General features: G+C 36.5%; 1 protein-coding gene across 1 annotated transcript in view; it reads left to right on the top strand.

Moving 5' to 3' along the window:
• Positions 1–13362, top strand: part of LOC111505065 (glucose dehydrogenase [FAD, quinone]-like) — a 60039-nt gene extending 46677 nt beyond the window's left edge. The window contains exon 3 of the mRNA XM_074170072.1: positions 12800–13362. Within this exon, the coding sequence (XP_074026173.1) occupies positions 12800–13362 (563 nt within the window). The remainder of the gene's footprint in view (positions 1–12799) is intronic.
• The last annotated feature ends 1401 nt before the right edge of the window (positions 13363–14763 follow it).

Below are 14763 nucleotides of genomic sequence, written 5' to 3'. Positions count from 1 at the left end.
GATTTTTGTCAAATAAGGACAAATGAGTTCATGACTGAGGGGATATTGGCGGCATGAAGTCCTCAGACATCAGTACTGCCCTTCACGGGGTACCCCTACCTGGCTAGGGTGTGTTGGATGAAAAACCTGTTCATCCGTCAACAATGTATGTACGATCCCACTTCAAGGTCGTGCGTCGCTGGTAAGTATTTTAGAGAGAAACTTTAGTGAGTGGAAGAGAGACACGTGTGACGTCATCGACGCAGGATGAAATGAGTATCGTAGCGATTCAAGCGTGAAACTCGGCCCACTTAGTACTCCGCATCACCGATCGGCTCCCTTTGGGACTCCGCCTCATTCCTCGGCCCCCTTGTCTCGTTCCAGTCACGTGATTCTGATTAAAAAAAGTTTATAGTTATGAGAATCGAACCCACGACGTCCGCGTGGTAGACATTGTCCTTAGCCTCTACATCAACGTAAGATATTGAAAGTAACTGCGAATGTTGGGTATTCATAGCGTTAGTTTTATCGGGACCGAAATTGACTCATTCATTATACACAGCATTTTTTTTTATTTCCGTAGAATGTAATCGTCATTATCATATTGAAGATAGAAAAATATACTTAGATTTGGGAAATAATTAATATTTCATGTAAAGATGTGTATGTGTGTGTAAGAGCGAGAGACGCGTGTGACATAATCTATGCAAAGAGAGATGGAGATGGTATTGAGGTTTTACCGGTTGCTAGCCAGTTGTAAAATGTATCGTTATTTGTGGAGTAATGTAGCGTTGCCGGTTTGATAATGAAGGGTTAGGAATACGACTGGGATGTATGGGATGTCTCAAAATACATCATTAAAAGAAAAAAACATGACGTGGAAGTGTACAAGGTGCGTAAAAATATATCATTTAAGAAAAAACATGTCGGTTTAACAGAAGTCTAGCGTTCCAACATGTCTCGTATCTTTGTTAACCAAGTTAGCATCATCAGGAGAAAGAGGACACCCGAAAGTGTCGAGGGGTTACGCGTTGTCGACTCAATGTGCGGGCAATGGAGGAGCGAAATATTCGACAATCACATTTCAAAATACGTGGTTTTCCATGAGTTTCAACCGTTTTCCGTGCGTTTTCGATCGTTTTTCGTGTGTTTTCGATCGTTTTGCATCCAAAAGTGTCGAGAGGTTAAGCGTTGTGGACTCAACGTGAGGGAAATGGGGGAGCGAAGTATTCGACAATGACATTTTGCATAAGTTTCGACCGTTTTGTTTGCGTTTTCGACCGTTATTCGTGCATTCTCGACCGTTCTCGATCGTTTAGCGTTCGCCCGTTTTGGGTGCGATCATTTTGCGTGCGTTTTCGATTATTTTTCGTGCGTTTTCAATCGTTTTTCGTGCGCTTTTGTTCGTTTTGCATACGTTTTCTATTTTTGTTGAGGGTATATTGTCATAAGGCGGTGAGGTTAGATGAAAAAGAAGAAATGAATTCGAATAGAAATTTATTATACATTTTTATTTTGGTAATATATCACAAAGCCATTTGTATAAAATATCTACGTTTCGGAGACTGCAATTGTAGTTGGTTCGGTTGCGAATGTATGCATACAGGGTTGTCGAACGTAGGAACCATCCATGTTGTATTGTCATAGCCCTCCAAATTCACAACGTGTGTAGGTATATTCAACTCGTGAAATTTTTCAGTTAGATGTAGATTTTCCATGAGGATGGCATTCAATTGATTATATTCCACAAAACCAGAGGAATACCTCAATCTGTGCATGTTTCGCTCCAAATAACAGGCGGTACGGCGATCTTCTTCACTCAAACAGGAAAATGGTGTGTTTGGCAGCAGTAAAAAGTCACTACACTGAATTCCAATCCTGATGGCTATTTCTTTAGGGTGGAATTGTTGCTCAACGGTGAAACCTTGAATATCTACTACAACAGTTGACTCTTCGATTGATACTGAAGCAAAATCACATGCTCAGTTCCATTTTTTAATAATTTCGCTGAGTGGGAGATGTTCTATGACAGTGTCGTGCACAATGATGTAATAGGCTCTAGTATTTTGAGGAAATTCTTCGGATGCTTCGATTTCAAGTTTTACATCAACACTGGAACTTTTGATGCTCTCGTCCCTTCTGGAACAATCGATGACAAAGACAGCTTGGTCCGTAAAGACGGTGGAAGTGAGAAGAGAATTATGTTGATTAGTCAATTTGTAGCTGAGACCAAATTGTGAGTAGTTGAAATAAGCTTGCGAAAAATTCCCCTTTGCAAAATTCAAATGCATATTTTGCTTGGGGTAATTCTCATCGTTCAGAGTGAGCGTTATATTGGTGATATTCAAATGATTGAATATTGTTGGATCATTATTGACTTCAGTGTAGTCACGATTTTTTTAGAAACATACAATCACATAGCGACGGCTTTCGAGGAACGAGGAAGTCTTGACGGTCCATATTTCATTTTTGCACCTTGTGTGAGAGCAGGCAGCATATGAAGTTCTAATTTTCTGAACGGTATGAGAATAGGAGGGTCTGCTTGGATAGCTATCAAAAGTTGCAATTCAATTTGATCATGCGGAAAGATTCGTTTAACTTTCAGTTCGATATTTTCAATTTCCAATTCAACTTCCGTTTTCGGCGTTAGTGCAGCAGGAGTCTGTTCTATTTTGAAACAGTTGCTATCATCTCCAGCTCGTACCAATCGAATGGTATGTTTACCGTAGGAAACACACTGATAATCGTTGAAGATATTCAAAAAATGCTTGATGGGTTTAATGTTAGATGAGCTGTGTTGATGACGCCTGTATTGTTGGGAAAAGACCAACCGGAGGAGGCCAAGTGTTTGATATCTTCGTCGGTATAGATGAGAAAGCCTCTAACAATACTTACAATTCCAAGTTCACGAACTGCTTCCATTTTCTCACCACTCTGCTCATAACTAGCAGATTGCTCATCGATTTGCAGTTTTCGGAAAATGTTGAACACTTGATTGGACAACATGATAACCAAGAGATTACAGAAACAATTTATTTTTCGTTGTCAATAGTTGTCAACTAGTGAAGGTCTTGGTGAAGACTGACTTGGGGTACGGAGGTGAATTATTTTTATAGATAGTCAGCACCATACTTCCACTTCAATTCCAAACGAGTTATTATTTCTTCGTTTCGTAAATCAATGAGCCTAGAATGTTGGTCGAGCACTCGCAGCGTAATATTGTTTATTTCGTCTCTATGTGCAATAGGTAGGTAAATGGGGTAATTAGGTTTTTCGTCAATTGCAAAAAAAATCCTCAGGGTTTTCCTTGAGATGTATTAGGTGAGATGTATTTGTTTATTATTTCTTCAGTCACCAATTTCGTAAGATGCAACAGAGATATCGATGCTTTTTTGTTTAGTTTTGTCAGCGTTTTCATAGAAGTGAAATGTCGTACCTTCTTCAATGTTGGGTATAGTGTTGTACGAATGGAAACTAAGCAAAGCCAAAGTATATTCAGAATCAGAATCTAATCGAATGGGTGGATTAAAATTGATGGAGAGCGGCAAAAAACGACTCGTTAGCGTTAATAGCATAGACAAGACTGATATAATGTCATTATGACATCTCCTTAAATAAGTATTGAAACAAAAACAAGATTTTGAATAAAAATCATTTATTTCTACAATAATAACATTCTAATTGTGAACTCACAGGACCATAATACATTGCTTTCTGTATCGATGACGCAGCTGATGTAGGTGGTGGTACCTCATGTCGGTAATGGATGAAACATGGTAAACGAATCTGCAAAGCAAATCGATGTTGGTAGTCTTTTGGTAATCTATGCCAAACATCCAATGATTCCCAAGGTTCAGCATTCTCAATCAAATAGTCGATAGATAAAGTTTTCAATTCAGCATCGGTTAAATCTCGCAAAGATTTATCTCCAACCATTTTTGCAGACATTATGGAGCAGAAACTGTAGGCACAGATGTCCGCAATAACTCTGGTCGAAATTTTGATACTGATAATTGTTATATGTAATCGTTTGACCCGAGATTACCAAAACTATCAAAATATTGTACAGCATTGCCGTTTTTAATGTAAGCTACCCAATGAGTGCCTTTATTCAATCGAGAATCCAAGTTCAATAGAGCACATTCTCCACGACTTGGCAACGTATCGCGCATAAAGACTTCACGAAAATGTGGAATTCTCAGTTGACGGGCACATTTTTGAATTTCCCAATCGTATAATGCTCTATGGGGTAGCTTCAGTAGGAGTTTTTTTGCTTTTACAAGTAAAGACCTCGCCCTTTGCGTTGCTGTTGTTTCTTTAGGAACAGACCAAATCCTCGAGGTGTTTCGCGTAGGTACAAACCGGAACCTAAATGTTCTATAGCTTTATTGTGACGTTGATCTTCTTCAAGTTTCTTTTTGTCATTCTCAGCATCTATTACGGTTTTTGCGATAGCGCCTGCTCCACCTGCCAACGAACCCAAAGCTGAAAGGACAGCGAATATAGGTATGAGGGGAAAGAGTCCTCCGGATTTTGCTTCGAATGGGATTATCCTAGGTATCCGTATGTTTTTACGTCCTCTAGCTTGACTCAATGCCGTTTTAGCAGCTCGCAAAGCCGAAGCACTAGATTTCTTAATATTGGTAGGTTGTGACTTCCAATTTCTAGTAATTTTTTGAAGCATATTACGTCGAAAGGACAACCCTATGCCGAGATTACGTTTCGCTTTCATTGTTGTAGTTACGAGCCAAGCTGCAGCTTTTTCACCAAATCTAGCGTCTTTCGATTTAACACGTTCCCAAGCTCTATTTTCCAACACTTGATCTGCTTTATGACGGTCTTCTAAGGAGTCGCTTTGAGAGTACGCAATATCGTGATCTTTACAATATTCGTCCAAAGGATTTACCTGGTCAGCAAAACTGATAACCAGCTAGATGTAATTCGAACGGGAGCTCATTGATAAGCGAATTGACGCAACCTGCACCAGAGTAAGTCTTGCATCACATCATGAAAGTCGTTCAACAAGACAAGACATTACCTATTGAAAATTTAGACTTTTTGAATGAAGCCAACAATAGTAGTGTGGTTGGGAAGCATGGTATATTATTTCCTAATTCGTTTCGTGCAATAATTTGTGGGCCGAGTGGTTGTGGAAAGACAAACGGTATCTGAACATTGCTATTCCACCCGAATGGCGCCAAATTTGAAAATATCTACTTATATTCAAAATCATTGTATCAACCTAAATATCAAGTGGTTCAAAAAATGTTCAGTAAAGTTAAGGGGTTGGGATATTATCCGTTCAGGGAAAATGAGTTTATCATAAGCCCTCACAAAGCCAAATCAAATTCCATATTCATTTTCGATGATATCGCATCCGATGGTCAACAGAAAATTCCCGAATATTATTCTGTATGTAGGCATAACAACATGGACGCCGCCTATCTTTGTCAGACATATTCAAAAATCACCAAACAATTGATACGAGACAATTGCAATATGATTGTACTTTTCAAACAGGATGAAATGAATTTGAAACATGTATTCGATGAACACGTCTCTCCCGACATGTCTTTCGATGAATTCAAGAGAATGTGTGCCGAATGTTGGCAACATCGATATGAAACCGTTGTAATAATGAAAGATTCCGATAAGAATGGTGGACGTTATCGTCAAGGATTCGACAAATATATAATTATACACAGTGTGTGATGTAGTATCATTCACCATCATGAAACCGTTGAGCAAAGAAGTTGATGTTATTCGAAAGAATAAAATCAACGAAATTGCACGCGTCATTCGAAAAAAATATTTGGCTCTGAAATTGAGCAAATCCGAAGAAGATGAGTCATTGCAAAGATCTTTCAAACCTCTGTCTATTCCATTGAGTGAAATAGCGAATAAAACAGCAACACAGTAAGCTACTACCCCATTGAAAACTGAGGCAAAAACCGAACACAAACAAGAGACAGTGGAAGAGCCTAACGACTCCATTCCAACCCCTCGTTTCAGGTACAGATGAGGATGATGATGAAAACGTCTTTAGTGGGTATGCAGAAGATGAACAAGACGACAGTTGCGTCAGGCATAAATTAACAAGTTTTAGAAGAATATATAGATCAATATTCGATAATGTCTCAACCGTACATTGAAAAACATTGGGGTAATGACAAAGAAACCGACTACGGTTCCATATATGATGGGGTATCTTCAAAATGGTTCCCAGGCCAAAAGGAAATTGAATTTAACAAGCATAGCGGATACATAAAATTGGCTGGATATCACTGGAAAGGAACACCCGGTATATATGAACTGTTATTTCTCGACATGCTTGAAAATTATAATACTGAGGATTTGAATGTATACAAAAAGATTTTGGATTTATCGAGCCCTCACGAAAATTCGGCTGGGCATCTAAAAGGCACACAGAGATACAAGTACACCAACTTAATCAAACCGTTGTTTCCTACAGCAGGAAATCGTCGTAAAACTGGTACTGGGTTTTTTCAACCTAAAACACCTCTTACTACTACTTCTGCGATGACATCATGTCTACCCAAAACGTCACCTCTTGCAATGACATTCAAGACGAAACCCATTAAATACATTTATTGGGACGATCCCAACGAGCTATGCGAACGTTACAAATTATTGCTAGCCTCTCGAGATGCAGGAAATACTCCACACGACAATGAAATCATTGCCATTTTTTTGAACTCAAAGGGGCAAAAATAATTTTATAAGATACACTACGTTCCCCAATACATCATCATTTTCAAAATGGTTATGGTAAGTTTGGACGCAGCGACAGCAACAGAAAGCGAAAATTGCCAACGCCCTCTGGAGGATGTTTGTTGCATTATACCTCGGATGGTAATATTCATTGTGGTGAAATTGTGTCATGTGAAGAGCCCCACCACTGATTACGATGTTGCTAATAAGAAGTATGTGGATGAAACCGATAAAGAACTTGCTTCATTTATACAGGGCTTTTCATGATGAGGGTTAATTAGCCGTTTCTGGCAAACTATTCAACGGATCAACCTGAAAATTCAGACGAAACGGCGTTATCACTTCTACTATAAAGTAGCGGCTTCTTTGATTTTTCAAATGGAACACCCCGTATATAATATCATATTATAATTCATTATCACTTTGTCAACCAATTCATATACTATTTCTCTATAACTATCTATTACCGTTTAGAAGATATAAATTGATTTCGATATTTTTTTTACCAAACATGAACTTTTATAAATGCTGATAATCTTGAACTCTCTTGCACTAAAACGATCAAATTTGAAATGGAGTGGAGTGATACTATGAGGATCTTCACTCCGAGTCATATTTTCATTTGCCTTATACAGGGTCTTCAAAAAATGCAGATACTTTGATCTCATGAAAAAATGAGTGGAACTCAATTTTTCCAAATGTAACACCCTGTATATTTCAACATTTTTGAGCTCTACATCCAATTTTAAATTAATTTTGTCCAGATAATACTATTTCTATTTTGAACCGTTTTCGAGATAAACTGTTTCAAATGGAAATTGACATGTTTTCCTTGTTCATCACTCATTTTTGTAAAACAGATTTCGTTTGATATTTCACAATTAGTCACAGATGATACAATGAAATGATAATTATTAAAATACTCCTCAACCATCGAATGAAACTTCTCTTCAAACAATAGTTTCATTAACGCTGAAACACAAACTGAAAATAATAAACCCATAAACTAATGAGTTAATTCAATCGTCAGTATATTTCAGAATATGTTCAAACACATTTCCACCTCTTCTTAAACAAACATGTAATCTCTTCAAAAGATTGTCATGTCGCTATACATGATCTGATCAAGTCTGGAGTCAAACTATTGAAAGCAGTTGTTACTCTCGATTTCATATTTTCCATTGTTGTTATTGGAGTAGAGTAAACCATATTTTCGATGAAACCCCACACGAAATAATCTAATGGATTGCCATCTGGTGTTCTAGGAGGCCAACAAAAAGGTCCATTATTACCAACCCATCTGGTTTCGAAGATTTCGGTTGAAGCTTCGCTGACTGAATGAGAATTATGGGGTGGAGCACCATCCATTTGGTACCATACACGTTCTCTTCCTGGTCTATTATTTAAAATCATTTGAATTCCATTCCTCAGTAAATCTTCATATTTTGATCCATTCAAATTATCATCATAAAACTCGATATAAAAAATTGACTCATTCTTTATGGCACAAAATACATTGAATTGCCATCTTTCTTGAAAACTCCTTTGGCGGACAACATGGGGATTTTCTGGCGCCCAATAATGACTGTTGTGTCTATTGAAAACTCCATTTTTTGTGAACTTGGCCTCATCTGTCCATATGATATTGTCAAGGAAATGTTCATCCTCTTGAGTCATGACAAGTAACCATTCAATGAATTCCACTCTACGAGGTGAATCAGTCTCTTTCAAATGTTGGACACAGTAGAACTTATAGGGATGCCATTTATGCTCATTAAGAATTCGACAAATTGTCACGTAGGGTATATCTATCTCCCTTTCAGCCTCGTGCAGAGAAGCATTTGGAAATGCATGAAAGTATCCCAAAACTGTTGTCATCATCATCCACTTTAGTCTTCTTACGAATGATTTTTGGACGGAAGGTTCCTTTCAACCTACAGTTTTTTAGTAGTCGATTTATCACATTATAATTCGGCTTCGGAAGTTGTGGATATCTTTCATGAAATACTCGGCATGTTCCACTTGCAATTCAATTGCACTCACCATAAATTATTAATAAATTCAAGAAATCTTCATTACTGTAACCAAATCTTGACATTATTCTATTATAATTGGTAGCTATCAGAATCAGTCAAAACCACCAACGAAAGTCTGACATTAAATAATTGATTTATTCATTTTTCCAAAGCACACTATTGAAAAATATTTATGTGTACTTTCACGTATAGTCAGTGGGCATACTTGAAGACTGGCTATAAATCAAATCATCTAAAAGAACAATTCGTTCAGGCCAGTCTCAACACCCTACACAGTAGTTTAATGTACTGACACCTATCAGAAAACAACTACTCCCCTGGCTAATACCACGAAGGGCGTTGGATTATATCCGACAGGTGTCAGTGCAGGATTCTTCACTGAAGTTATTCCTGCATATGCTGTAGGGGCGTACTTCTCTTTTTCAAAATGATTCATCAATCCCTCGTAGGTCTTTGTAACTCTCTGCGGTAGAAACTTTATATGCTTCTCCAACTCGAGCAGTACTGTCTTTCCAAATTTCTTCTGCACGATTCGGCTTAGAAAATTTTCTGCGGCTCTCATAGCGGAAAATTTTGTAATTTCTCCACAGGTTCCTTATTCTCTGTGTCTACAAGAGAAATTCCGTTAATTTTGTTTAGATCCATTTACAATGAGAAAATGAAATTTTTTGTTTGCACACACGCAAATTTGAATGAAAATTTTAAAAACTTTTTACGGAAAACGAAATATTTTGGTTTTGAAATGAAAAACTCACAATTTTGAGCAAAAATTTTGAAGACTGTCTGAAATAATTATAAATACGTACATACATCTTGAAAAACGAAATATTTTGGTTTTGAAATGAAAAATTAAATTTTGAGCAAAAATTTTGAATACTTCTTGAAATAATTATAGGTAAGTACTAACAGCTTGGAAAACGAAATCTTTCGGTTTTGAAATGAAAAATTAAATTTTTCGATTACTCACACGCAATTTTGAAAAAAAGTTTTGAATACTTTCTGAAATAATTATAAGTAAGTACAAACACCTTGGAAAACGAAATCTTTCGGCTTTGAAATGGAAAATGAAATTTTTTGATTGCGCCAACACTGTATAGTACACAATTTTGAACAAAAATTTTGATATCATTTTACGGAAAACAAAATATTTCGGTTTTGAAATGAAAAACAAACAATTTTGAGCAAAAATTTTGAAGACTGTCTGAAATAATTATAAATACGTACACACATCTTGGAAAACGAAATATTTTGGTTTTGAAATGAAAAATGAAATTTTTTATTTGCACAAACGCATGCAATTTTAAACTAACGTTTTACAGAAAACGAAATATTTTGGTTTTTAAATGAAAAATGAAATTTTTCGATTACACACACACACTTTTAAACAAAAATTTTGAATACTTTCTGAAAAGGAAATGGAATTTTTCTATTACACCCACGCAATTTCAACTAAAAATTTTTAATACTTTTCGAAATATTTATAAGTAAGTACAAACACCTTGGGAAACAAATTTCAGTTTTGGAATGAAAAATGAAATTTTTTGATTACACACGCAATTTTGACCAAAAATTTTGAAGGCTCTTCAATTAACATTTCACTGAGTTTCGCAAATAAAATACATGATTATACATTGTTTTCAAGACAAATTCCGTACTTACATCTGTTTATTGAAGATAATGTACACACACAAACGCAACAGAAGCACAGTAACAACTGATGAAGCAACCGTTTTCATGCAGATGGCCCACTACTAACCGTAGCAAACATCCGCCTCATACTCCCCATATTATATTTCATCCTTGACTCGAAATGTGAAATAAAACGAATATTTGTGAATATTCAAATATTTATCATTTAAACCAAATTATATACATTTCATTCAATTTCATAATTATTTCTTGAAAAACTCTGATCAAAATACATGCTAATATCGTAGATACTATAATGAGAATTCTATAAAGGTCAAATTCCATTTTTGACTTCTTTTTGGCTAGCCTTGCGTGTTCTGGAATGAATTCGACAGTTTTTGATTCAATTTTTCGAAGATGTGGAATATCAGCCTCAGTTTATATTTGAAGGAGGTATTTTTTGGGGACTTTACTTGCTAAAACTGCCGATGGTCGTCATTGACAAATGTTGAACTCATCAATTTCCATTGTGTTCTATTGCATCCATGATCGAAATTATTGGGCTTCACACAAATTGCCATAAATTTAACGCCCTTTGGTACGTTCACATACAAAACATTATTTATTATTGCACTTAAAAGCACAAAATTCAATCTCAGCATTGGCGGCAACATAACCTACGCTGTGAGGTTGAATTTTTCGCAGCGGATATCTCGTTTGAGGCACTTTTCGATCGAACACTCTGTCTTGAATATTCAAATTATCCAACCGATTCGAAACAATCTTTTTTTCTTCGAAAAATTAAATGGCTTTCTTTAATTCTTGAACACGTTTACAAAACTCTCCAACTTTCCGTATGTATTCTTCAGATATTATTTTATCACTGAATATTTCAACTGTTTAACGACATTAACATGCTTTCTAAAAAATAATATTACCCTCCCATGTGTTTTCTTTACCCCCCCCACTCCCCCATTTCCTAACTAACACGAAAAGGCGCATCTGACGTATTTTGAAATGTCATTGCTGAATACCACCATTGCCCCCATTTTCAAATGTTTTCCATTAGGATCGCACGCTAACACGTTAGGCCCCCACCTGGCATGTTTTTTTCCTAAATGAGACACCCTCTATACATTGAAGAATCACACACCAAAACCATAGAGCCTCGTTAAACTGTCATGTTTCCAAATTGACGTACTTTGAGACACCCTGTACACATTGACGTCATGTTTTTTTTCTTAAATCCTCTTTTTCATTCATTATTATTATTATACCATTATTTTTCACGCCAACGTACATGTTTTTTCCTAAACGATGAGACACCCTGTATGACAGCCATGTTTTTTTCTATTACGTTGACAACCATGTTGTTTTGTTTAACGCCCGTGGCCATGTGTTTTTCTTTAATCCGATTTTTCGTTCATTATCAATATTATACCGTTATTTTCCACGCTGACGTGGAAAATAACGATGAGACGCCCTGTATGGCAGCGATGTTTTTTTCTATTACGTTGACAGCCGTGTTTTTTTCATTAACGCCCGTGGCCATGTTTTCTTCTTTAATCCGATTTTTCGTTCATTATCAATATTATACCGTTATTTTTGTAATTCCACCGCGCCCTTATCTATCAAATGAATCTACTCGATGCTCATTCCATCCTTCTATGCGTCGATCATGTCGCACATCTCTCTTTCCCACTCACTACCGTAAGTACGTCCCCTAGGGAATACGCTCCAAAAGTCTCTTACCCCCTCTATTTTTCTCTAGTGACCATGAACCAATGGTTTTTCTTTTCATATATTGAGTATTGAAGTGAAAATTATATACTCAATAAGTGACTTGCTTCGAGAAAATATAAAAAAACGGACTGGTTTAAGTTTGACGATAATCGTGTCACGAAGTGTTCTGGCGATGCATTGAATTTATTGGAGCCTCTGGAGACCCCCTACATTTTGTTTTATAAGAGAGAGGACATTGTTGGATCAAGATCTTCAGATGATGTGGTGCTGCAGGTTTTTCCGGGTTTTCCTGCAGTTGAAAAAGCAAATGTGCCACTGGAATCAATGAAGTCGCCCCGAAGCGCCATTTAATTTTCATTGTTGTTTTTATTTTATGAAAAAACTAAAAAGTTGATATACATATTATCTACAATACACATATTATCTTTCGATCGAATGACACATCACTCATTGCTATCCATCGTGGACAACATAATCGTATGCAAACTGTTTCTATAGAACAAAATTGCTCGATCTTTCAGGAAATACTGTCTATATGATGGTGTTCCTCAAGACTCAATGTATATCTGGTCTAGTACGAATAATAAAATATATAGTGAATCGAACCAGAGCTGTCTATTATAGAATCATGAATTCAATACTTTTGGCTCTGTTAAAATTAAATTAAAACTCTGTTTCAGGTATGGATAATCATCAATGTGTACAGCCAAGAGGCAAAGTTCTTGGTGGATCTTCAGAAATAAATGGACTAATGTATGTTCGAGGAAGTCCATCAGATTACGAAAGTTGGGAAAAAGACTTTGATGTTCACGGTTGGTCATACAAAGATGTCTTACCCTATTTCTTGAAATCGGAAGTTGTAGATTTTAAAAATTTTGATAAAGGATATCACGGATCCGATGGTTTGATTCATGTCAACTATACAGCACCGCCCTCTAGTACAGCCGAATATTTAGTTGAAGCTGTTCACGAACGGGGCCTCAAAGAAATAGATTATAACGGAAAGAGTCAGCTTGGTGTATCCAGAATTCAATTCAATATAAATTTCAACAAACGCAGTAACGGAGCACGAGCATATCTAGATCCCATCAGAAAAGGTAGATCCAATTTGAATATCACATTGAATGCTTTCGTTACTAAAATTTTGTTGAGAAAGAGTGTCGCTTATGGGGTTGAGTTTGTGAAGGGTGGTCAAAGATATTTCAAAGATGGAAGTCGTTCTTTCTGCCGGGGTATTCAATAGCCCACAACTTCTGCTTCTATCAGGAGTTGGTCCGAAAAAAGAATTGGAAAAACTAGGTATTAGAGTTAAGAAAAATTTACCGTTAGTAGGAAAAAACCTCCAGGACCATCTAATGTTCATCAACTTATTCTTCAGAACCAACTTGACTTCACTTAACCGAAGTTTGGAGGAAAATCTCCACAGATACCTCAATGGCCAAACTCCTCTTACCAATGGAGCTGGTTTAGAATACGTAGGTTTTATCAACACAAAAAATCCTGAGAAAGGTGATGCAGACATAGAATTTATTTTATTACCACCTCCAGCCTCCGTACCACCTAACGTCAAAGATTTGAATAATTTCAATGAGAAACTCCAAGAAGTTTATCAAGGTTACAACTCCTTGACAGATCTCAGTTTTCTCGTGCCTCTACTTCAACCCTTGTCTAGAGGAACAGTAACCTTGAAATCGAATAGTGCCATACATTTTCCATATATCAACATTAATTACTTTTCGGATAAAGGTAACAAGGATATCGAAACCATGTATCAAGGAATCAAGTTCATCAGAAGCTTAGCTAACACGAAAGATTTCAGAAAAATCAACGCCACTTTTGTTAGCACCTATCCAGGATGTGAGCACCTGAAGAATCATCCATCTGAGAGAATGTATTGGTATTGCGCTATCCGTCATTCCTCTACCACGATATACCATGGAGTTGGAACCACTAAAATGGGAACATCTCCCCTGAATTCAGTTGTGAATGAGGATTGTTTGGTACATAATATGGAGAGGTTGCGGATTGTAGATGCTGGTGTGATTCCCCGAATAATTCGGGGGCATACCAATGCACCGACTTATATAATTGCTGAGAAAATTGCTGATGTAATGAAAATGTCCTACGGAAAAATGTGAGTTGTAGTTTGTCGAAAATTCAATTATAACTGTTAAGTGATATAATTCGTCCCAAAATTGTACTTTCCATTAAGAAAATTTCATTAACAATAAAGAGACAATTTATAATAACCAAACCTAATTTTCTTATCTCATCCCATTATTATATTCGAAAAGTCTTGTACATTATTGTGATGTAGTGTGGCGATCTTTCTGAACAAGGACTCATCATATACTAGATAGCAACTCTAAGGTAAGTGTACTAAATTCATCAATGCACGAGGTCTGACGTCTTCTGGGTGCTTGCTATTTATTCACCTTCTGAGTTGTTTCTGATGATTATCCCTATTGCTTTGATAGTCAATAAGTTATTGTAATTATTATCATCTCAATGGATAACTTCCGTTAGCCTTTGACGATTTATAAAAGTTTTCAAAAAGTTATTTTTCCAAATTAAATTACAACAAAATTGTCGCAGTCGCGGTAAGATCCTTAAATATTTCTGAAACACGGATCAGCCTTAGTGG

Source organism: Leptinotarsa decemlineata, unplaced genomic scaffold (genome assembly GCF_025532065.1).
Source record: "Leptinotarsa decemlineata unplaced genomic scaffold, Ldec_3_MD MMD2_P_RNA_scaffold_6, whole genome shotgun sequence".
Classification (NCBI taxonomy): domain Eukaryota; kingdom Metazoa; phylum Arthropoda; class Insecta; order Coleoptera; family Chrysomelidae; genus Leptinotarsa; species Leptinotarsa decemlineata.
Note: the sequence above shows the minus strand (reverse complement) of the source record. Positions and strands in the feature narration are given on the sequence as shown.